Source organism: Pararge aegeria, chromosome 16 (assembly GCF_905163445.1).
Source record: "Pararge aegeria chromosome 16, ilParAegt1.1, whole genome shotgun sequence".
Lineage (NCBI taxonomy): Eukaryota > Metazoa > Arthropoda > Insecta > Lepidoptera > Nymphalidae > Pararge > Pararge aegeria.
This window is the reverse complement of record NC_053195.1, coordinates 16,201,250-16,228,216: the sequence shown is the minus strand read 5'-3', so window position 1 is coordinate 16,228,216 and position 26,967 is coordinate 16,201,250. Positions and strand designations below refer to the sequence as shown.

The 26,967-nt window shown below is 37.8% G+C and overlaps 1 protein-coding gene across 1 annotated transcript in view; it reads right to left on the bottom strand.

Moving 5' to 3' along the window:
• Positions 1-26,967, bottom strand: part of LOC120630656 — a 147,082-nt gene that overhangs the window by 38,784 nt on the left and 81,331 nt on the right. The window contains exons 8-9 of the mRNA XM_039899920.1: positions 11,108-11,219; positions 10,117-10,339 (exon numbers count right to left, since the gene is read on the bottom strand). Of these exons, the coding sequence (XP_039755854.1) occupies positions 10,117-10,339; positions 11,108-11,219 (335 nt within the window). The remainder of the gene's footprint in view (positions 1-10,116; positions 10,340-11,107; positions 11,220-26,967) is intronic.

The window sequence follows — 26,967 nt, the reverse complement described above, 5'->3', positions numbered from 1 at the left end:
ATCTCTCGCTGCGGTTTCCACTTGCGTGGTTACCAAAGAATTACCTGTTTCGGTGTGATTTAACTCGCATTCCTTGTTTTATCTAATTTTACGTTTTCCTCTTTAAACACGTTTCATATCGCAGGTTTTTATAGTTACACACCGCTACACAGTGTTTCAAAAAGCCAAAAAAATAATAAAGGTCAAATAGGGTGACAACCCTAATATTATTTTTTGAATTACCAGTGGCGTGTATAAAGTAATAACAAATAATAAATAAATAAACACACTACGACAATACACACATCGCTATCCCCAAAGTAAGCGTAGCTTGTGTTATGGGCACTAAGATAGCTGATGAATATATTTTATGAATAATATACATAAATAATTATAATATAGAGATAAACACTGAAAAACATTCATGTTCAACACACAAACATTTTCTAGGAGTGGGATTCGAAACCACGGCCTAAGACTCAGTCTCAGAGACTCGCTGTCCACTGTGCCAGTCGGCCGTCTAAAAAATATTATATATAATATAAAATGGGGAAAAAATCTAGTACGCCATAAAAACTTAAGTATAGGCTTTTTATAACTCGTACAATGCCTACCCTTAAGTTTTTTATCGCTCGTACCGGAGATTTTTTTTCATTTTGTATCATCTACCCGTTTAGTGCATACTCTGTATGCACGCTACTGGTAATTACTCCCAAAAGCCAAAATAGGGACGCGTTTTTTTTATCAGTGGGAAGCCTTGTAACGAGCTATCTTTCAGTGCTAATCATAAGTCCCACTTTCGAGTTGTTAAGGAGAAAATGTATATAAATAATAAATAATACGACAACGCCATCTAGCCCCATAGTAAGCGTAGCTTGTGTTATGGGTACTAAGATGACTGTTGAATATTTTTATGAATAATATACATAAATACATATAAATAATAAAATAAAGAACACCCAGACACTGAAAGACATTAATGTTCATCACACAAACATTTTCCAGTTGTGGGAATTGAACCTACGGCCTTGGACTCAGAAAGCAGGGTCGCTGCCCACTGCGCCAATATTATAAATGTGAATGTGTCCCATATGTTGACTCGGAATACCAGCTACAACTATACCAAATTTTATTTAAATCCCTTCAGTAGTTTTCACGTAATGCCCGGACAGACAGACAGACAGACAGACAGACAGATAGACAGACGGACAAAAATGAAATAAAAATCTGTTTTGGACTCAGTATCGATTATAAAGAATCCGCCGGTCTAAATTTTAAAAATACAGATTTAAGTATAGATTTTCATGAAAAGGTCAATTAATCATTCATTATAAATAATTAAAGCGGTGATAGCCCAGTGGGTAGGATTCCGACTTCTCGAATCCCACCACGCATTATGCGCATGTGCGTTTTAAGCAAAATTCAAAATTCAAAATTTCTTTATTCATGTAGGCCTATCACAGGCACTTATGAAGCGTTCATACATAATTGTTTACATAATTGTAACGGGATGGTGATAACTTCGTTCGCCAACTTAAATCTAAAGCTACGAGGGTTCCAAACGCGCCCTGGTCTAAGAAGAGCCCACAACAAACTTAGCCGGGTAAATTTATTTTTTTGTTATCACCATCTTCCAGTAAATTTAAATTAAGCTATGAAGCCAGAGCAATTCACACCCAAGCTTTTTTATCTTTCAAATAATCCTTAATGTTATAATAGGATTTTTCTGTAAGCTTACGTTTTATATAAACTTTGAACTTATTGAGAGACAACTCAAAGATTTCATTTGGTAATTTGTTATAAAATAATATACAATTGCCCTTGAATGGATTTGCAATTTTGTGTAGCCAAATTATATTATATCACTTGCTTCAACGGAAAACGGCGAAGGAAAACATCGTGAGGAAACCTGCATGCCTGAGAGTTCATTGTAAAAATAAAGGTGTATCGATTCCACCGATCCGCACGGGGCCAGCGTGGTGGACTTAGTTTTGTCCGTTTCACGATAATTTCAAATCAAATCAAATGAAATACACTTTATTGTACACCTAATTAAAAAAACAAGTGTTAAAAAAATACTCAATTAAAAGGAGAAAAGGTACAATAGGCGGCTTTAATTTTCCTAAATAATAATTAAATATTTAACAAGTCATAAAAGTAATGTTCTGATTTGTGTAACATGAAGGTAATATGAAAGGGTCAAAAGTAACGTAAAATGTTACAAACCAGCTTCCTCCTGTGTTCATGAAAATATCTTTGTTATCATTTCCGAGTTATGATGTAAAGTGGGTTTCGAGTTTCATGCAAGTTGAAAGAGTTATTACTTTCTACGATATTGCATTGATATTGCGAGGTAAGATAAACATTAACCAGATAGATGCTCGGAAACTTACTCGTATCTCGAAATATCTTGAAACATGTCAATATGACTTTTATTAAAGTTATTGCAAAATAATATCCCAATAGCTAATGCTTCGGAATCGAATACGTCAGAGTTATTCTGGAACAAAACTATATTTCTGGGTTAAAATTCATATTAGGCATCTAGTCCCAAAGTAAGCGTAGCTTGTGTTATGGGTACTAAGATGACTGATGAATATTTTTATGAATAAATACTTATAATATACAGATAAACACACAGATACTGGAAAATACTTATGTTCATCACACAAACATTTTCCAGTTGTGGGAACCGGCCTTGGACTCAGAAAGCAGGTCGCTGCCCACTCCGCCAGTCGGCCGTCAAATAATATAAAAAAAAATTATAAAATATTTTTATATCAATTGTTACAGTAATGGTCTGGATATAGACAAAGTATTTTTAAATAGTTATCAATAATTGACGAATCCATGGTCTATAAACAGAGCAACAGTTTTCTGCAGTGTTGCCCTGTGTCCATCAACGTGAGGAGATGTATTCAATAATTCAAAATTCATTTATTTCAAGTAGGCCTAATATAAGCACTTTTGAAAAGTCAAGTCTGTCTGTTTGTAGTGATTCTACCACCGGTTCGGAAGGCAGATTCTACCGAGAAGAAGCCGGCAAGAAACTCAGCAGTTGCTCTTTTCCAACATCAACAATTTACATTTTGGATTTTAACATTCATTTTAACATTCTTTTCATCTTGTGAGAGCTGAAAGCGGAGCCGGATGCTTCCAAGAAACCTTGTCGTTAAAAAATTCATCAATTGTATAGTAACCTCCCTGTAATAAATGTGTTTTAACAAATTCTTTAAACTTGTGCATTGGCAGGTCCAAAATCACCTTAGGAATCATATTAAATTATGTAAAATCTCTTGTTCCTGTAATTAATTTATACTTAAAGTTTTATGCTACTAAGATCTAGCATAATATATCTACATATTTGTCTCTCTCAGCGAGATAAATTGCGCCATTTCTCCGATTAAGCCGACCCGATATATAAAATACAAAGTGTCATTAATCCACAAAGCGATATGACAATATGACAAACAGAGGGCTCTCGCTGTAATAGCACTCCAACCTCTCACAGAGGAGTATCGTAAGTGCCCTCTCATTCATTTTGCAGCGCGTGACCGATTTCTTCGAATGGGCCTCAACAACTTGTAGATAAAACACTTTATAGAACATTCAAGATCTAATAACGCAAAGGCTAAATAGATTTTCTAAGCTAGTGATTCGAAAACTATTTTTTGTGGCTTCAGTTATAATATTATATTTGTATTGAAGTTATACTTCTTTTGGCGCGTTAGGGAAAAATGAATATTCGCGCGCACACTGTCACAAAAAACCTGAAGTTATCTATAGTTAACATTTAAGTCTTTTAAAAAAAATGACAAAGTCTGCGGGCTCATTCCGGTGATTTAATTGATTCAATTGTACAAAAATATCAAATTTTAATGTAGAGTGAAACTTGGTTGTCCGATAAAGAGATAACTAGATACGTTATGTTAAAACTGTCGATCTATTAAAAACCTTCTTTCTGTTGTTAATGTCTTTTTTCATACAAACGTAGAATAGGGCGAACAATGAACATTCGTTAAAAGATTTTTATCTTGTTACGCCAAAGAAGTATAACTTCTCGCGCGTGTACATAAACACACACGTTTTTTTTATTTTGGCAATTGAATTTAACAATTCTTAGTTAAAAGCTTTGATAACACAGTGGTTAGGATTTCAGCTACACTTTCGGTGAGACCGAGTTTGAAACCCGGTATGCACCTCTAACTTTTAGAAGTTATGCGCGTTGAAAGCAATTAATTTTCACTTGCTATAAAAGAAGAGGAAAAATTTCTAATCATTCCCATATTTACGTTTTTTCTCTTTATTTATTTGTTTAAAAATCTTCTTTAGCTAAAATAAGAAGCTTCTTAAGGTAAATTTGGTCGATCTTTCGAAAATATCGTGAGTTAAATTTAACAGGCTCTTTCTACAGTTAACTAATTAAACACTAATTAAATATAGAAGAACAAAATCACAACCCAAAAAAATAATAATGATATTAACATTACAGAGTGGATAAATTAAAAAATTATATAACCACAGCCCGCTTTTATTCGGTCACAAGCAAAGAACTTCACCTCGTTAGCTCGTCCCATTCAACCATTCATTGGATCGCTCGCGAATGGGAGTCCAAAGAATTTGTATCGCGAGAATTTCCGCCTTGAACTCCAATTTAGCATTTTAGCTTTAATCCCGTTATTAAATAGTTCGTCGAATAGTTGTAGTCAGCCCAGCTATGATTAAAACTGATCTTACTATATCGTATCGTATGGGAGTATAACCTTCATTTTTTCTTACACGTCTCATTATGTAAACAATGTTTTTCTATTACTTCCTAGTTTTAATATCGTTTTGAAAATATTATTTATTTTTATTTTATTTAATTCAATACATTAGTTTTTTTTCTATTTTTAAAACATGCTTTACACTAAAAAGTTATGGAGAGATTGTTTATGTAATAAGACAAGTTAGAAAAAATAAAGCATAGATAGAGACATAATTCATTTAACGTGATTTGGGAATTCATATTTTCTTAATTTTCTCTGGTCTGATCTGGTGGGAGGCTTTGGCCGTGGCTAGTTACCACCCTACCGACATAGACGTGCCGTTAAGCGATTTAGTGTTCGTAGACATCGCGTAAACAAATAAGGGTATGACAACCATACTCCCTAAGAGGTTAGCCCGCTACCATCTCAGCACTAGGTGAGATTGATTGCAGTCAAGGGCTAACTTGTAGTGGAATAAAAAAAAACATTCAGAGAGACAAACAGACTAAATGACATCCATAAAAGATATATACTTAGATGACTGATGAATATTTTCAGGAATAATATACATTATACATAAATACTTATATTATACATATAAACAACCTGGCACTCACACACCCACAACACCCATAACTGGGAAAGCAGGGAAAGCTTGGACTCAGAAAGCAGGGTCGCTGACCACTGCGACAGTCGACCGTCAGCGCTTGCGCTGAAAGATTGCAGCGCTGGTATGTATCAAATAAAAAAACAATTGAGGTCAGCTGCAAAATGCCAGAAAGTTTCACTTGTGATGTGAAGTTAGTAAGTTGATTGTGTCAAGTGAAATGGCATTCTATTAATAGAGTGAGTTTGTGAGAGTTTCTAGTTCTTTGTGTGGAAAGTGGACTCCATTTCCGTATCATTCGTTGAGAACTCGAAGTCCGTTGGAGTTTGTATTCAATATAATAAACTAACCACTGTGATACGTACTCTATGTTTACAACATAAAGTTCAAAACTGAAAACACTCGTGATGTAAAGTGAGAAGTTTTCTGTGAGAACTTTTTTTTATCTGATCCGAATTATACCCGATTTTTCTTTATAGCTAGGGAAGATTCGAGAAAAATACTCCTTGCCAGAGGGTTGTTTTTATTAATAATTGACAGACCAAGCAGATGGCTCATCTGATGGCAAGTGGAAATAGAATATATCCCTATCTCTACTAATATTATAAATGTCAATGTAAGTTTGTTTGTTACGCTTTCACGCAATAACTACTTAACCGATCCTCATAAAACCTTTTTCTTGGAAGTGTTAGAAGTAATATAAGATACTTTTTTTCCCGACATTAAGCTCGGTTCCTTTGGGAGAGGGGATGAAAGTGTTTGACGATTTTACACCATAACTCCGACAAATTATAACCAATTTAAATAATTATTTTGTACTATAGAGGTAATAATATATATTTAATTTTGCCCAAACTTTGTGTAAATCTGATGAATGTGGTTGGAGATAGAACACAGAACGCCTCAGCGGACAACAGCAAACCCCTCATTTAAGGCTTAGCGATACTGAATACTTTAATTTTTTTTAGAACTACACCTAAATTAAATGCCACATCAAAAAACAAAATCAAAGGCAGACGAAGTCGCGGGCAATAGCTACTATTAGATACTTCTTCAAGCTTCGTAGTTTAAAGAAGTTTTGACGTAGTCCACTTTTAAAATGGTATTTTAAATGTATATCATATTGTTATGAGTAAAAACGATCCATCATATCAACCCATTACCGGCCCACTACAGGGTACGGTCCTCCCAAAATGGGTCGAGGTTAAGGCCGTCCACCACGCTGGCCCAGTGCGTACGGTGGACTCCACACAACTTTAAGAACATTATGGAGAACTCTCAGGTAAGCAGATTTCCTCACGATGTTTTCAGTGAACATTGAAGCAAGTGATATTTCAATTGCATAAAACACAGTTAGAGATGCGTGCTGATTCGAACTCGTTCCCCCCCGACAGTGAAGTCGAAATCCTGTCCATTGGGCTATCACCGCTTAAAAACGATCCAATCAGAACTTAACAAGCGCCCTTATTGCATTTTCAAAAGCTATCCAGCAGCTAATGCAGTTAATAAAAAATATTGCTCTACAATTTTAAATTAGTCTAAAATTTATATCCAGTTATTTTTATGACAAACTGCTATGAACTTTATCACATGGTAATAAGAGTCATAACCTAGTTCCTAGGTAACCTGTGACCAATTAGCTAAATAAAATAAAGCCTTATTCGAATGAATGCTAGTTGCGGTTCGAGAGTTTTACGTCTGAGGTTTTACCACGGATATACTAGTAGCTATGTACGTACGTACGAACTAATGTTGGTCATAGATAAAAAATAAAAACGTCGGAACTATTCGACTATTCGGTTTACTGATGAATAATAATTATTGAAATATTGTACAGGAAATGAACAGTGAACAAATGATTAAAGTGAATAATATAAATGTAGTAAAGTGACTGCTTGTACAAATACCACAGATAAACATAAATGATCAAAGACAATTGCTCTATAGACTTTGAGTTCTGCTGTAGTCCAAATTTGATTAAAATCTATTTTTTTGAGTAGTAAAGCTTTTTGTGACACGCAATGCGGCATAGTGGTTTGGGTTTTATCGTATAAATTAGCAGATCTAAGTTTATTTGAAAAAAAAAATCTAAATTCATTTATTTCAAGTAGACCTAAAATGAGCAACGTGAGAGTGAGAAACGTCAAGTCAGGTTTTTTGTAGTGACTCTACCCCGGTGGTAGAGTCACTACAAAAAGCAGATTCGGAAAGCAGATTCCACTGAGAAGAGCCGGCAAGAATCTCAGCAGATTGCTCTTTTTTAACATCATTACAGTTTACAATTATCTTTTAAATTTTCTATCCTGAGAGAGATTAGAGCGGAGCCTGCTTCCAAGCAGCCTTGTCGTTAAGAAATTAATTCATCGATGGTATAGTAACCACATTGTTTAAACTTATGCATTGGTAGGTCCAAAATTAAATAAGTAAATAAAGTCAAAGTCAAAGTCAAAAATATCTTTATTCAAGTCCCACAGGTGGCACTTTTGATGCGTACATAAGAACCACACGGTAGTGAGATGATGGTGATAACCACATTCGTAAACTTAAAACTAAAGCTACGAGGGTTCCAAACGCGTCCTGGTCCAAGAAGAAGCCCACAACAAACTTAGCCGGGTGTTTTTTTTTGTTATCACAATCTCACAATGTCATTTTAAATTATTAGAAGAGCAAACTGGTTTGAGCAATAATAATAAATATACTACGACAATACACACATCGCCATCTTGCCCCAAAGTAAGCGAAGCTTGTGTTATAGGTACTAAGATGACTGAAGAATATTTCTATGAATAATATACATAAATACTTATAATATACATATAAACACCCAGACACTGAAAAACATTCATGTTCATCACACAAACATTTTCCAGTTGTGGGAATCGAACCCTAGGACTCAGAAAGCAGGGCGCTGCTCACTGCGCTAATCGGCCGTCTAACTAAAATTACCTTTAAATATAATAAAAGCATACTCAATCCCACAAATGACTTCTGCACCTACTCGCAAACTATATGCGGATGTCACTTACTTATATCCATTTTGAATAAGTATAATTCAATATGATAGGTAAGTTTTAACTAGTAAAGAAACTTTATTATTAGTGGTAGTTGTTAGTTGTTTGTATGGAAAGCGGATTCGAGTTGCGTACTAGCTAGTATTGGATAGAAGTTGCATTGGAAACTAAAGTTCTCGTGGAACTGGTTTCTGGCCGAAATTGGAAAACACTGATGACATCCACATCAGACAAGTCTGCTATTAAAATTGTGTTTCAGGTGTCAATTTCAATTTCAATAATTAAATCAAAATTAAAATTCTGTATTCATACAGTCATGTTTTGTTAAATAATTGTAAGGGGATGGTGGAGATAGTATCGATTTGAAAACACATCATTTATGCCATAAATTACTATAATAAGAACCATTGTTAACCCAAGTTCGCAATAAATAAATAAATTTATATCGACAATACAAGTATCGCCATCTAGCCCCAAATTAAGCGTAGCTTGTGTTATGGGTACTAAGAGGACTGATGAGTATTTTTACGAATAATATAAATAAATAAACAACCCAGACACTGAAAAGAATTCATGTTCATTACATAAAAAAGTTGTGGGAATCGAATCCACAGCTTTAGACTCAAAAAGCAGGATGCAGAAGCAGGATATTAGGATATTATATGTAAGCGGTGATAGCGCATTGGGGGGTCGAGTTCTAATCCCATCACACACCTAACTTTTCTAAGTTATGTGCGTTTTAAGTAATTAAAATATCACTTGCTTCAACGGTAAGGAAAAGCATCGTGAGGAAACGTGCATGTCTGAGAGTTCTACATAATGTTCTCCAAGGTATGTGGAGTCCACCAATCCGCACCGGGCAAGCGTGGTGGACTGAGGCCTTAACCCCTTCTCATTGTGGGAGGAGACCCGTGCTCTGTAGTGGGTCGGTAATGGGTTGTAGTGAGGATTATGATAATAATTATTTATCAATGCCAATTTGATAAGTCTTGATAGCATTGTAGTTAGTCCTTTCAGCGAGAGCAAGTTCGATTCCCGGCATGCCTCTAACTTTTCACAATATCACGATGATGTCACATATCACGATGTTTTACTTCAAAGTGAAGTTAAACATCGTGAGGAAACCGGTTTGCCTGAGAACCAGTGGTATGTACAGGGATTTTCACCAGGGCATGCATAAAGAAGCAATGTCATAAAATGGAAAAACCCTTCGCATTTATGAGTTATACAAAAAAATTAAATATATAAATAATAAATAAATATACTACGACAACGTACTTCGTACGAAGTACAAATGTACTACGGGATTCTGCGTATTAGCTACGCGTTTGCTACACAGGTGCTACGCAAGCCTGAGGCACTACGCAAGTGTGGAACGCGTAAAAAAAATACAGTTTTACATTCATTCACCACCCTTAGGTCTTTTATACCGAAAATAAGGGCTTCGCACACTTACTGTAAGTAAGTGTGACCTCGTCGGCGCGGAACCGAAACCGCAGCACAGAAACGCGCAACTGGTAACGTAGCGGCTGTAGCTTGCCGGCCATTTGTCGCGTGTTACGCGTGAGCTACGCAAGGAATATGAATAACAAGGGCTTCACACACTCACTGTCAGTGAGCGTGACCTTGGCGCGGTAGCCCGCGTAGTGCCGCGATTGGTCGGCACGGAACCGCAACCGCAGCACAGCCCCGCGCGATTGGTAACGTAACAGCTTGAGCTTACGCATTAGCTACGCAAGCACTATGAATAACAAGGGTTTTTCACACTTACTGTCCGTGAGCGTGACCTTAGCGCGGTAGCCCGCGTAGTGACGCGAGTGGTCGGCGCGGAACCGCAACCGCAACGCAGGCCCAAGCGACTGGTAGCGGAGTAGCTTTAGCTTTCCGCCCCAGTCGCCGCACAGCCGCCGCGCGCGTGCCGCGTGCGTGTCGCGCGACCAACCAGCGCTCACCGCATCCGACTCTGGTAGTAGGGTCTCCATTTCTTCCCACACCTGTTGAGTAAAACCTCTTAAATATAAGCATTTCTGGTCGCTTTGGAAAACGAACTTTTTCATAGCAATAACTAGCTTTATGCCACGTTTTTTGTCCGCGTTTATCACTTTTTTTTTTACAAATCCTGTGAGTGACGGAATTTTTTTTCCTGGAATATAAAGTAGCCTATGTTACTCTCCGTCCTTTCGACTAACTCTAGCCCAAAAATACAGTCGATTTGTTACTTAGTTAGGGAGTAAAGTGAAGACAAACAAACAAACAAGAAGGACACATTCGCATTTATAATATTCGTAAGGATTGACGGACTAAGTAGATGGTTTGGAAACCCATCGCTTATGAATAGAGCAACACTTTTCAGGGTATGCGAGGGACACATCCTGCTAAGTGGCGATCTGTGAAGGCTGTGACCCTCAGATAGTAGGTGGTAAACCTCATGTGCCTGCAATTACATCAGCAACGTCCTTTAGGATAGAACACAGCCATGCAGCTAAGTGAGAGAACTATGTCACGAAATCTTGTTTTCATTTCACGCTTCAAAATTAAAAATGTATTTATTCGAAGTAGCCTTGTTTGTTTGACAGCTGTATTATTGCAAACACGCATTTTATACAAAGTTAACACATAAACAGAAGAAACTTAGAGCGTGCAAAGGCGGTCTTATCACTAAAGCGATTTCTTCCAGACAACCTATGACGTTAGGAAAGACAACGTAGGCTTACTATGTAACTACTTCGAACCCTAGCACGTGATAGTAAAATAAAGTTAACCTCGTTTTCCATGTGATAGGTGTGATGATCATGCGCCACCCATTCCTCAGTGCCATGCTCAGTGATGTTGTCCAAACCTGACTCCAGGATCTCGAGGTAATCGTAGCTGCAACTGGGGACAAACGGAAAAAAAAAATGAAAAACACACTCGTGGCTGCACTGCGCAAATTAAATATCTCCATTCATCTAATACTATGACAACACTGTAAACTTCTGAGTATATGCGGCTTATATATTCACAATGAAACTCCTGGAAACTAATGCACTTCTTTTTAACGCATGACAAAACCTGTATCGACCACGTTCTACTCAAAACACGATATAAAAGTACCACACTGGTATTAGATCCAACAGTGACTGATCACTCTCCAGAAATTGTATCCCTGGACATTCAATTTCCAAGAATTCATGGTACAATCGACCGTATTTTTATTGATTTCGCTAAAGTCAAACAGAGCATAGATGATTTAAATTTTAATAAGTTAGTAGATTCTCAAGACCCTAACATCGCTGTAAATCAGTTAGTTAACATCCTCGGCGGCATTATTGAGATTAATACAAAAAAAAGTCGTACATCACGAAAAAAACTATACTTAAACCATGGATTACCCCTGGGCTCCTAAGATGCATTAGACATCGAGATCGTTTATATAAAAAATGTAAGGCTTCAACTGAGAATGAAACAGTTAAAATTACATACCACCGATACAAAAAATTTTGCAATAATCTTTTAAAGCGACTTAAACGAAATTACGAAAAATTTGAATTCGAAAAAAATAAAAACAACACGAAAGGAACCTGGCATGTAATTAAGAAGGTTGGAAATATTTATCCTTCATCCTCCCCTGCTTTAGAATTGTTACATTTAAAAACTGATTATAAAACTTCTCTTAACCATGTAAAGTTTTTTTGTAGAAGTAGGAAGCAGATTAGCAACTCAGATTCTCTTACAACCAAACTACTCCCCAGAAAACTGCATAGTAGATACCCTCTTTCCTGTAAATTCTTTTGGAATTCTACCAGTAAACGTAACAGAAATAGAAACCATTATTATGAACCTTAAATCAAATAGTGCGGTAGGATGGGACGGGATTCCATCAAAAGTCTTAAAGGCTAGCTTTGCCTCGCTTGCTCCTATAATCACTAAAATTTGTAATCTTTCTCTCGTCACGGGTATTTTTCCGGACTCCTATAAAAAGGCTCTAGTTATTCCAATCTATAAAAATGGTGATAGAACCAATGTAAACAATTATAGACCTATATCTATGCTAACCTCTCTGTCTAAAATCTTAGAAAAGGTGTTGAATAATAGACTAGTTAATTATTTAGAAGCACATAAACTGTTGTCACCAAACCAATACGGCTTTAGAAAAGGAAAAGGTACTGAAGACGCAGTTCTATATTTAACTGAATCGATTACTAGATCCCTAGATCAAAAATTAAAATGCGTCGGCATTTTCCTTGATTTATCTAAGGCCTTCGACACTGTTTCTGTACCCATACTACTGACCAAGCTTTATAAAATAGGAGTAAGAGGTATAGCACTGAATATTTTCAGCGATTACTTAAAGAATCGTACCCAGCAAGTTAAGGTAACTGAACATCGAAGCGATGATATGCCTCTTACATATGGTGTCCCGCAGGGCAGCATTTTAGGCCCCACGCTATTCCTTATATATATAAATAATCTTTGCTGCCTTCCAATTCCTCATTGCAAAATAATAGCTTACGCAGATGACACCGTTCTGCTTGTTACAGGAAATACGTGGGAGAATACTTTTAAAAATGTTGAGAATGCACTTAAAATGGTTTCCGATTGGTTAACTGCAAACTTACTTAGCCTAAATGTTATTAAATCTAAATTCCTTACCTTTTCCTCGTCCACAACCACTCAACCTCCTATTGATAAATGCATAGTGAGGGCGCATATCTGTAATTCTTTAGAAAATACATATTGCGCCTGTCCTACAGTAGAATATGTTTCAAATATAAAATATCTTGGACTGCAAATTGATAACACTTTGTCCTGGAAACTGCACATATCTAACTTAACATCAAAAATAAGGAAACTAATATACATATTCAGAAATCTTAGATCATCAGCAAATAAATCAATTCTTTTTATGGTATACCATGCAATAGTTCAGTCTTTACTTTCATACTGCATTTCTGTCTGGGGTTGCAGTCATAAATCAACGCTACTACAGTTGGAGAGAGCACAAAGGGCTATCCTAAAAGTGATGACTAATAGACCTTTTCGGTATTCCACTACAGAATTATACAGAGATTGTAAAGTTCTATCAGTTCGCCAACTTTTTATTCTTCAAACTATTATTCGTAAACATAATTCTACTACTTACGTAAAAAGCCAACATAAAAGAAGAGGGGACATAATCTTTCAAACAGAAAGGCACAAAAGTAAACTAGCTGGGAGGCAGTACTACATCATTAGCTCTAGAATTTACAATAAAATCAATAGAGATATAAATATATACCCCCTAAATAAAATTAACTGTAAAAAATGTGTAAAAGAGTGGCTACTGACAAAATCATATGCTGAAACTGAAATTCTTCTGGAAGTCTTAGGATCGAATTAATATGTAAAACTCTAACTCACATATACACACACACACACACACACACACGCACATACAAACACACACAAATATAAATACATACATACATACAAACACACACATACAACTGCAAAACAAATTTATATATGTATATATAACTTAATATAATAACTATCTTGTATAAGCAAACATATACGCGAGCACAATTACCTATGCGACGCAAACTCACATACGCACAATCATACACTCAATCATCGAAACAACAATGTAAGGAGAGCACTGTCGCCTGTAATACAGGTTTTTACCTAAATCAGGGACAGTAGATTTTAAATGGCACCATTACATACATGTATTACATACGCACCAATATAATTTGTGAGGCACGCGTTTGTTTGTATAAATATTATAATAACTACTTTACATTTTAAAAACTGTATGTACCTACATTCTTGTGAATAAATTATTATTATTATTAATGTCAAACTCAAAGTCAGTGTCACATATTTCTTTACGGCCGAGTGGCGCAGTGGGCAGGGACCCTAATTTCTGAGTCCAAGGCCGTGGGTTCGATTCCCACAACAGGAAAATGTTTGTGTGATGAACATGAATGTTTTTCAGTGTCTGGGTGTTTATCTGTATATTATAAGTATTTATGTGTATTATATTCATAAAAAAATATTCATCAGCTATCTCAGTACCCATAACACAAGCTACGCTTACTTTGGGGCTAGATGGCGATGTGTGTATTGTCGTAGTATATTTATTTATTTATTTATTCAAACAGGCTCATAGATGGCAGGATAAAAATTATATCCCCAGACTAGGGATATATATAACGTGCCCATCAGCTAAACCACTGGAACATGGAATAGGAGAAGCTTACCCCCGTTTATTAATACACATGTATTATTTGGATATTAAATCCACATGTGCACCATTGCTCTAAGAGTTTTGGGAAGTATACAACGGGTTCCCCGGACGTCCAATAAAGCCAACGAGAGGGACATGCCGTGGTGGTTTTTAGTTCGGGTAAACGAGTCCCACATAACCTCTGTCCTGCCCAAAAAGACAGAAGTAGCCATACAGCTTTTCCACCACGACAAAAAAAAGAAAAAGTGCTCTAAGAGTTTATAAAGCTGTGGGAGACGATAAATTTATATTTCTCCGGTGATATAATTGTCTCCTGCTTATGCTAGCTGTGCTGATACGTACATTACACGTAAAATATGACATGGAAGTGAGTTGATGGCGATAACTATATTTGTAAACTTAACACTAAAGCTACGAGGGTTCCAAACGCGCCCTGGTCTAAGAAGAAGCCCACAACAATCTTTCTTTTCATCACATTGTAATAAAAATCTATTTATTCAGGTTTCCCCACGATTTCCTTCACCATTAAAGCAACTGAGATTTTAATTGATTTAGTTAAAAACGCGCATAGCTCAGAAAAGTTAGAGGTGCGTACCAAACTCGGTACCACCGAAAGGTAGGCCGAAGCCCCAACCACTGAGGTAACAACACGTGAGCTGAAGCTATTTAAATGCTTAAACTAAATCTTTTATAAGTAAGAAGTATACTTTAATAGCGTTATGTACGCAGTTCACCCACGAGTGTTTTTCACATTGTTCATCTTACATTGTCATTTAAAACTATTAAAGAAGCAACCTGGTTAGAGCAATAATTAACGCCCAAGCATTTTTATCGTTGACGTAGTCCTTAATATTATATTCGAACTATAAACTTATATATTTTGACGTAGTCCTTAATATTATATTCGAACTATAAAATTATATATTTTTGACGACCACCCTGGCGAAACGGTGTGCGCTGTGAATTTAAGTACTAGGTCCCGGGTTCGATTCCCGACAGGGGCAATTTAGGAATTCATATCTTCAGAATTTTCTCTGGTCTGGTCTGGTGGGAGGCTTTGGCCGTGGCTAGTTACCACCCTACCGACCAAGACGTGCCGCTAAGCGATTCAGTATTCCGGTACGATGTCGCGTAAAAACCGATTAGGGGTTTGACTGCCATACTTGAAGTTTAAAGAAATAGGCATACTTACTGTAGCTTCACAATATATTTATAACAATATAGTATTTGTAAGACAACATATAACATATTAGTCATATATAACATATTAGTATAACATATTAGTCTTTATAAACGAAAAGTGGACATAAACAGTCGACTTACAAGAAATGGTCATAAATTAGTGTCATCTGCATATCGTCTGCGTAAGGTACAGGGATCATTTGTGGGATTGAGTATACACTTTTATAATATGATTCCTAAGGTGATTTTGGACCTGCCAATGCACAAGTTTAAAGAATTTATTAAAACACATTTATTACAGCGAGGTTACTATACAATTGATGAATTTTTTAATGACAAGGTTGCTTGGAAGCATCCGGCTCCGCTTTCAGCTCTCACAAGATAGAAAAATGAATGTTAAAATGCAAAATGTAAATTGTTGATGTTGGAAAAGAGTAACTGCTGAGTTTCTTGCCGGCTTCTTCTCGGTAGAATCTGCCTTCCGATCCGATGGTAGAATCACTACAAACAGACAGACTTGACGTTTCAAAAGTGCTTATATTAGGCCTACTTCAAATAAATGAATTTTGAATTTTGAATACTCACTAACAGGTTAGCCCGCAACCATCTTAAGCTGCATCATCACTTACCACCAGGTAAGATTGCAGTCAAGGGCTAACTTGTAGTGGAATAAAAAAAAAAAAGTCGCACCCCTCCCCGTTGGGGAATGAAGTGAAGTCGAGGTCCTACCCGCAGGGCTATCACCGGTTTTAGGCAAACAAATCAATTGAATTGTACTGTATTTATTCATTGTTAGTCTTAGTTAAACTGGTAGTGTAGTGTTAGTCAAACTAATCGACTGTACTTCGGGTAACGTATAACAAACATCGTTACGTCACGCTCGTCACGCTTGGGTCAATATCGGGAGCTTATATTAAGGCCCAGTATCCACCACACAGTCGCACACACACCTTTGTAAGATGTAGGACTCCCATACTGCACTGCGTATTTAGGACAAAATATTATAAACACGATGTTTTCCTTCACCGTTCAAAGCAAGTGATATTTCATCATCATCGTCATCACATCAACCAATAGACGTCAACTGCTGGACATAGGTCTTTTGTAGGTCCTCTCGTTCAAAAATGCCCGAATCCCGAAAGCTTGGAAGGTTGCCAACGTACAACCGGTACCTAAGAAGGGTAGTCGTGCAGACCCGGCCAACTACAGGCCTATTGCAATCACCTCCGTACTTTGCAAAAGTATGGAGCGTGTATTGAACCACCGGCTCCTGGCATACCTCGAGAAAAATGACCTTCTGTCGGATCAACAGTACGGCTTTCGTCGAAATAGATCGACGGGGGATCTTTTAGTGTATGCCACTCACATCTGGGGCGAGGCCATTGACAAACATGGTGAAGCGCTAGCCGTTTCCCTTGACGTGTCAAAGGCTTTTGACCGGGTCTGGCATGAAGGCCTTTTAAATAGGTTACCTAGCTACGGGATACCCACTAGTCTCATCAACTGGATATCTGATTTCCTGAGTGGTCGATCTTTTCGAGTTGTCTTAGATGGCTCCTCGTCAGATCAAATGGCAATCAATGCCGGTGTCCCTCAGGGGTCTGTTCTCTCCGCTACACTTTTTCTGCTTCACATTAATGATCTGTTGAAACCCGGTATCTTTGGGTACGCAGATGATAGCACTGTAACGGAGAGATATATGCCCGGTCCCCGTGCTAGTGGTGCTGAAATTTTAGGACACAGAGAGGCTTTGGTGGAACGCATTAATCTGACCTTAAATGAGGTGTCTGATTGGGGAGACGCCAATTTGGTCAAATTTAATGCTACCAAAATGCAAGCGTGTTTATTTACTACCAAACGGAGTCCATTTCCCCTGACTCCGACTTTCCGAGGTATATCTTTGCCTATTACCGACAGTCTAGAGCTTCTAGGTGTCAATATTTCATCCAACCTCAACTTTGGACAATACATCGAATCCAGGGCAAAAACAGCTGGCAAGAAACTTGGCATCCTCAATAAGGTCAAGCGGTACTTCACGCCTGAACAGCTTCTTACCTTGTACCAAGCTCAAGTTCGATCGTGCATGGAGTACTGTTCCCATTTATGGGATGGCTCTGCCAAGTATCAGCTTGATGCCCTGGATTCGGTTGATCGCCGTGCTAGAAGGCTCATCGGTGACCTAGCCAATAAAAAACTTAAGAGTTTGGAACATCGTCGCAAGGTTGCCTGCCTTTCGGTATTCTATAGGATATATTTCGGAGAGTGTGCTCAAGAACTATTTGATCTAGTTCCCCCCTCGCCTTTTTACCATCGAACCGCGAGGCACCGGAAGGATCTGCATCCCTACGTGGTCGATATACCGCGGACGCGTACGAAGCGCTTCGCATCTTCGTTTCTAATTCGCACCGCTAGGATCTGGAATGCTCTTCCAGCTTCCATTTTCCCCAGTTCTTTCAACATTAGTACCTTCAAATCAAGAGTGAATAGGCATCTTCTAGGCAAGCGCGCTCCACCTTAGGCTGCATCATCGCTTACCATCAGGTGTGATTGCAGTCAAGCGCTCGTCTATAAATATAAAAAAAAAAAAAAAAAAAAAGGGAATTCCAAATGCCACGGTTCTGTGCCGCTTGGATCCAACGGAAACCAGCGTCGCGCTTAATGTCGTCTGTCCACCTCTGTTGGGGGTCGACTAACGCTGCGCTTACCAGTTCGGGGCAGCCATTCCAGCACCTTGGGACCCCAACGTCCATCCTTTCTCCGAACTTTGTGCCCGGCCCACGTTGCCACTTCAGCTTCGCGACTCGTTGAGCTATGTCGGTAACTCTGGTTCTTCTACGAATCTCCACATTACTGATTCGATCGCGTAGAGATACTCCGAGCATAGCTCTCACCATCGCCCGCTGAGTGACTCTGAGCCTTCTTATGAGGCTTAATTGAGGCGTTAGAGAGGCTGAAGTGATATTTAAATCGCTTAAATTAAAAACGAGCATAACTCCGAAAAGTCAGAGGTGCGTGCCAAGCTCGAACTTAGTTTCCAAGGAAGGAAAGCCGAATCCATACCTACTAGGCTATTACCGCTTCGTTAGTATATACTTTTATTTTATTTTTATTATTTACTAGCTTATGCTCGCAACTTCGTCTGCGTGGACTTCAGAATTGGGTCGTAAGCTTTGCTCGTTAACAATTTTTAATCTTACCACGGAAACTTTTTTAGAGATCGGTATAGAAAGTACATGTCCTATTCCATCGCAAAGGTGACATGCATAACAAATTTCAAAGCTGCCTCCCGCAGCTTTGCTCGTAAACAATTTTTAATTTTCCCTCAGGAACTTCTCAAGGAATCGGGATAAAAGGTAGCCTATATTATTTTCTGTGTCAAAGGCTACATGCATGCCAAATTTCATCCAACTCCGTTTAGCCGTTTTTGCGTGATTGAGTAACAAACATCCACACTTTCACGTTTATAATATAAGAAGGAAAAATGATAGTAGGATTAGTACGATGTACCAAAAACTGTGATAACTAAATACTAATTAATAATAAAATATAAAGAGGAAAGCTTATCTCTATAAGAGATCTCTTCCACCTTAAGATTGCTTCATAAAGTGGTATCGATTAAATATAGGTACAATATATTTCGTGATACATTAGTGATGTACTTTTATACTTCTATATTCAGCCTTACATTCAGGGGACCTAGTTCTATCTCGGCCATGCACTGAAACTAAATATATGAATTTTAATTCAGATTTTTTTTAACTTAGAATAGGTATACGGTATTCATTATCTTCGGCGGCATAGGATAATATATGGCAAGCGTGGTCACGTCACGCTTGGGTCAACATCGGAGGCCCTTACGTTATCCACTTATCACCTGTGTATAGACTAGCGACTCCAGGTATTACTGGTCATCTGGGACAAATGTTTTAGTAATTATGTATGTATGTATTATGTCGTATCTAAATATACATTTAAGTATTTATTTATATTCATCACCTATAACACAAGCTACTTGTAGCGAGATGGCGATGTGTGTATATTTATTTATTTATATCAATAAACTGTACAGGACGTATGTAAACATCGTGCTGTTACATTGGGATCACATTGGAGCCTTATATTGAGATCTTGTATTATGCTTATCCAGAAATCACGTATAAAATGAATGTTTTGAACCCAGTAGCTTAAGTTTTAGTTGTGAAATTAAGTTATTGCTCCTGCCAGCTCAAAATTTCATCAGGATTTTTGCAGTGGTTGAGCCGTGTTTAACAAACAAACCAACACACTTTCGCAATTATAATATTAAGTTCATCATCACATCAACATATTACCGGCCCACAACAGGGCACGGGTCTTCTCCCATAATGAGAAGGGATTACGGCCGTAGTCCACACGCTGGCCCACTGCAGATTGGGGGACTTCACACACGTTTGAGAACATTATTTGACGACCGATTGGCGCAGTGGGCAGCAGCCCTGCTTTCTGCGTCAAAAGCCGTGGGTTCGATTCCCACAACTCAAAATTTAAAATTCATTTATTTCAAGTAGGCCTAATATAAGCACTTTTGAAACGTCAAGTCTGTCGGTGCGTAGTGACTCTACCACCGGTTCGGAAGGCAGATTCTACCGAGAAGAAGCCGGCAAGAAACTCAGCAGTTGCTCTTTTCCAACATTAACAATTTACGTTTTACATTTCAAAAATCATTTTTCTATCTTGTGAGAGATGAAAGCGGAGCCGGATCCTTCCAAGCAACCTTGTCATTAAGAAATTCATCAATTGTATAATAACCTCGCTGTAATAAATGTGTTTTAACACATTCTTTAAACTTATGCATTGGTAGGTCCAAAATTACCTTAGGAATCATATTATAAAAGCGTATACTCAGTCCCACAAATGACTTCTGCACCTTTCGCAGACGATATGCAGATGTCACTAATTTATGACCATTTCTTGTAAGTCGACTGTTTATATCCACTTTTTGTTTATTAAGACTAACTGGAAGGTGTTTGTGTGATGAAAAGGAATGTTTTTTAGTGTCTTGGTGTTTATATGTATTTTATAAGTATTTATCTATATTATTCATTAAAAAAAAATATCAGGCATCTTAGCAACCATAACACAGGCTACGCTTACTTTGGGGCTAGATGGCCCTGTACAAAACACACAGGTGTATTGTATACAAAAAAAAAAAAATATGTTGAACTCTCTGGCATGCAGATTTCCTGACGATGTTTTCCTTCACCGTTGAAGCAAGTGCTATTTTAATTGCATAAAAACACACACTTAGTGTAGAAAAGTTAGAAGAGTGTGCTGGGATTCGAACTCTGCCACCCGAAAGTGAAGTCGAAGTCCTGCCCACTGGGCTATCACCTCTCCAATATAAGGTTACATAGAAGTAATAATGAGTATTGTTGCCCAAAAAATTAAAGCCTTGTCACCCTACCCTATGTTAATGTATGGAAACCTTAATTTAGACCCACTTGCATTATTGATTCCTTGTTGAGTTGCTTTGAGGGAATCAATTTGCCGTGTATGCGAGTACGAACAGATGAATCTCAGTGAACGTGATGGATACATCGTCATTACTATCAATCCATTACCGGTCCACTACAAGGCACTGGTCTCTTCTCAGAATGAGATGGGCTTAGACGATAGTTCACTATATATTATGAAAATTAAACTTAATTTGCTATACTCCGCGAACAGCAGGAGAATCTGTATGGTGTAATTTATAATTTCTTCAATCCTTATACTCCACGCCAAACAGATCTTCGGCAATTTACCCTCCACGCACGTTTCGCTCCGAAATCTGAGCACCCTCCGACTCTTCACCACGAACATTTAGTACATGTATGTGTAGTGATATTAATAGAACTTATGTTCGAACTCGGCCCCTCTCCAAAAGGGAAGCCTAAGCGTTTAGGATAGATTAAATGATGTTTAAATCCGTCGTTTTATTTATTCAACTATAAGTTATTCCTTGACTGCAATCTCACATGCTGCTAAGTTATGATGCAGTCTAAGATGTGAGCTAACCTGTTAGGGGTATTGCAGTTTTATTAAACCCGTACCCCTAATCTGTTCCTCCGCGATATCGTACCAGAACTCTAATAATAAACAAGAGGGCTTAGAGCTGACAGGGCCTCCCGGGGTTCAATCTTCGGAGCCCGCCGCTGCTGATGTGCGTCACATAAGATTGTCGTCTCTCATGCGTGTGTACTTCAGGGCTACAGGAGGGGAAACCGGAAGGACTGGCTAGCGAGCTGCAATGTTTGCTGGACTTGGCTAGGTTAGTCCGCGCTTTATTAACCGGTCGCTCTGACCCCTCGCGTCTGGTCTCCCTTGCCGGGGTGTAATCCTCCGCCCGGTGCAAATATGTATTTATTTAATGTATATTTAAGTGTATTCATCTCTACGTATCTAAGTATTTTAATGTATTTTTTGCTCACTATATATTTATCTTGTACAGCGTGAGAGTAAATTTCGATCGTAATAAACTTTATTCGGCTTTCACACATAAGCTAAGTAATGAAAACTTATTACTTTAAAACTATACGTTATTGAAAGGAAAGGCTGCTACCTCAGCATGCGCATTTATTACAACGAGGTTATTATACAATTGATGAGTTTCTTAAAGACAAGGTTGCTTGGAAGCATCCGGCTCCGCTTTCATCTCTCACAAGATAGAAAAATGAATGTTAAAATGTGAAATGTAAATTTTTGATGTTGGAAAAGAGCAACTGCTGAGTTTCTTGCCGGCTTCTTCTCGGTAGAATCTGCCTTCCGAACCGGTGGTAGAGTCACTACACACGGACAGACTTGACGTTTCAAAAGTGCTTGTATTAGGCCTACTTGAAATAAATAAATTTTGAATTTTGAATTTTTGAATGATGCTGGAGTATTTGTCTACTGCAGCGCTGATTTTCAGGTATAGCCTTGATTGGCGTCACGGATTTTCCGGGAAAAGTTTAAGTAGATAGAATGCGAAGTGATATTGAGAAGGAGAGGATGTTTACGGAAAATATAAAATAATCAAAGGATACAAAAGAAACAATAACACATAAAAACGAAGGAAAGAAAGGCTGGCATTAGTTCAATAAATAAACCACCGCTGGCCCTTTTTTTAATTTATATTGGCTAGTAATTCGTGTTGAATTTTTCTTCTAGTGTGCAAATGTTTGTCGTTAATAGAAACTGTCGTGTGTACTCTTCGGCTAGGAGTCAGCGACTGGGGCGAAGTGTCTACACATGCTAGCAATGATGGCGTAGGGCTGCGGACACTCGGACGGAGACAACTGGCTTGAAAAATAGCCGGGCGTTCCATTATCGCAAGCGCCCTAGCGGGAATAGAGCGTCCGCATATTTTTAATACTGACTTGGCTTGAAAATACCGTTTTTACCCGGTCAACACTGTTTATTATTTTTATATTTATTTCATATATATTGTTTTTTACCACAACCTTTTTGTTCTCGCTCTTATCCTAATCCTAAGCTTGCCTGAGATCGCTTCTAAGCGATAAGGCCGCCTTTTGTATTCTATTCCAGTGCGGTAATTGATAACTACCACGGAGTGCGTTAGTATTTTTTTTTCACCCATTTGGCTAACATCTAACATTTAATCGGCAGCATCGTATTTAGCCACCAATCCCTCACGTCCTTGATACCGATCTTGGCTCCTTTGCCACATTTATGATTAAGAGGGTTGTTTTATCTCTACCTACTAAAAGTTTCATTCCTCGTTTCACATCTCACGCACAATCTGCAGAACTCTTCAAAATCCGTCCGAGACTTATCTCCTCATAAATAACGCTCTGTGATAAAATCTGGAACAGGAGCGTTTAGGTGACAACTGGCTGGGAACAAGAAACTTTCGGAAACATGTTTTAATGATAAGACCTTTTTTCGTTGAAAATGTATTGCTACATTTACTAATCGAAGAGACGGCCTCTTGAACTCCCTGAGATCATTGGTGGGTAGCAATTTCAATGAACATGTTGACTAATTTTGAAAAACTGCCCTATTACGTTCGGCTATCAATAAGATATTTTTTGGTACCTATTTAATATAGGTTAGGTTTTATCGATAAAAATTCCAAATTTGTCACTATCCCATTACCGGCCCAATACAGGGCACGGGTCTCTTCCCACAATTAAAAAGTGTTAAGGCCGTAGTCAGCCACGCTGGCCCAGTGCCGATTAGTGGACTTCACACACCTTTGAGGACATTATGTAGAACTCTCAAAATTTAAAATTCATGCAGTTTCACGATGTTTGCTTCAAGGTTGATGTATGTGATATTTTAATTACTTAAAACGTACAAAACTCAGAAAAGTTAGAGGTGCGAGCTTGGATTCGAACTCGGTCCCTCGACAGAGAAGTCGAGCCTACCTACCCACTGGGCTATCACCGCAAAAAAATTACGTGAAAACACTCGCCGGGTGACATGGCTGTACTGTGACATTATAAGCAAATAAGAGCCATGGAAAAAAGGACTTTAAATTCTATTATTCTAAAACCGTCTCTTACACTTCGAAATATCCCGGCAGCCATTTTTCGTGACCCCAACGTTTAATGGACAGTGTATCCTGTCTGCGAATCTCCTTAGCGTATTTTCGTGCAACAATACCGAAAAAGTGATTTTGTTTTAAGTAATCCGGTAATAAATACTTATTGCCTACTTACCTTCTTTACATTTGCGTTTATTTCTGTAAGCCAGAAATAGCTGGATTAATTTAGAAATGTTTTCACAAAAAATTAATGGTATAAATGTAAAAGTGGCTAACATTTTTAGTGAAGTTCGAGAAAGAACATAAAAATACCGGCAGCGGAAATAAATGTTACACAAACTGTAAAGTAAATAAATGATTGAAGAAATCAAGCTTGAATACTAAACTTCAATTTGCTTAGAACATTACTTAATAAATAATACTGAGTTTGATAGAAAATGTGGGTGTACCCTGCTATACTGAATACCCGGTTATACTGAATACACGGTTATACTGAATACCCGGTTATACGGAATTCCCGGTTATTCTGAATACCCGGTTATACTGAAAACCCGGGCATACTGTGTAATCCTATCAAGTTTACAGGCGTGATGTCATGTAGTGTTTGATTCATGTGTAATTGTGTAATCAATGCATACGTGATGGCTTTGCAGCGATTTCTTGAAGATTTCCGTTGTCTGTCTGCAAAACTAATCTGTATGAAATTTAAATGGGACCATTTTAAGTCCTTTCGAACAAACAAATAACTTAGCAAATCCGTTTACATATGACAGTTATGTTCTAAAATAATAACATTCGAATTGATAATCTCCTCGTTTTTGATGTTGCTTACCAAAAGAAATGCTATTTGCGTGTACTTTTTCACTCGTATGTATACGCTAATAAACCAACGGGAAAATATAGTTGAATAATAATATAATTTTCGCCTGGAAATGCCTACGCGGGAATTATTTAGTAGGTACCAATCATGGATCGAAATTACTGTCAATATAAATTAATGACGATTCGTACAATGTGTTGTTTCTCGGAATTTGTCTTAAACTATAAATAGGGCTGCAGCATATCGTAAATGTAACAAAGTATATTTTGTTCTTAAGATACCTGCAAAATTAATAACAATGTATTTTTTATTTTCATTTTACTATAAGTTGACTGCAATTTCACCTGTAGCCGTAGGGCTAAGATGCGTGCCACGAGATAGTTATCTCTAACCGTTATTCGTATTCTTTCTTTGGAGATTGACGTGATATTTTGTAGACGTAACTCTCTCATGGCTCGCACCCTTGCTCTACTGGTCGCAGGTGATGATGCTGTTAAAGGTAGACAGCTAATACTTTAGATCAGGGTGCGTTTCGAACACTCGTAGCTTTAGGTTTAAGTTGGCGAACGAAGTTATCCCCATGACCTCACAATTATGTAAACATACATGTACGAACGCTTCATAAGTGCCTGTGATAGGCCTACATGAATAAAATATATTTGAATTTTATAATAATCGTTAAAGCCCACAAAAGCAACTCTCAGGGTCTGCTCTATAACCCTCTCCAACGAGAGACGAGGCTTTTGCCCAGTATTTCGACGAAATAAACTTCATGCGAATAAAGTTTTAGCTGTAAAGTTTAAACTAAAAGCATAATATAATATATTAGAATTCAAACCGCCAAGGGTTAATAAATCATGTGGTAGCTCGAAATCTGTAAGCCACATTGCGGTGAGCGCTGACCAAGCCAACGCTACGTGATCCAAGCCTGCCAAGCCGAATGATTGCCAAGAACCTCGGCCAAGTCGCGGCGGATAAAACTGATTCATGAATTGACGTTATATTTATAACCTGTGATAGTCCTGCCTATATACACTTTATTATATTACTAGCTGACCCGTGCAACTTCGCCTGCACCAAATCGGCTATTACCGGAAAACACGAATAAAATGTAATTTTCTAATAATGAATCGAGATCGATTTATCGCCCTCAAAACCCTCTGTATACTAAATTTCATGAAAATCGTTGTAGCCGATTCCGAGATTCCGATTATATATATACGAATAGCTTGTTTAAAGATATCAAGATACAGGCTTTCATGGTGGCGGGCTAACTGGTTTGGCCTAGTTTGTTTAAACCATACCCCTAATCGGTCTCTCAGACATCGTACTGAAACGCTTAGGCGCCACCGAAGCTTCCCAACAGACCAGATTAGAGGAATGAATGATTGATTATTGAAAAAATTAATACACTATTATACACCAAAGAAAAAGTAGTTACAGAGATACACACATAGAGCAAGATAGTACAATTTGGTGGCCTTATTGTTACATAGCGATTTCTTACAGGCAACCAAAGACGCATAAGGAAAAAACATAGAAAAGAGGAAACTTAAAAATTACAAATTACCAAATTTCCTGCGCCGGAATTCAAATTCGGGACCTCCACTTATAACACCACAGCGCCCACCATTACTGCAAGGAGTTCTTCAGAAAACGTGTACTTGTTGCGTATCCATATCAAGGCAATTATTTGCTGGCACTTATCAAAGCTAAAAATTGCCTTAAGAAGGTCTCCGAGTATGTCAGAAGAAAATTGAGTTCCGGACAAAAAAAAAAGAAAACACACGCCATGCTGTTGTGTTTTTGATTTTTGTATCCAACAATGCACTTCTCAAAAGGTTCTCAAAAGGTGTGTGGAGTCCACCAATCCACACTGGGTCAGCGTGGTGGACTATGGCTTTAT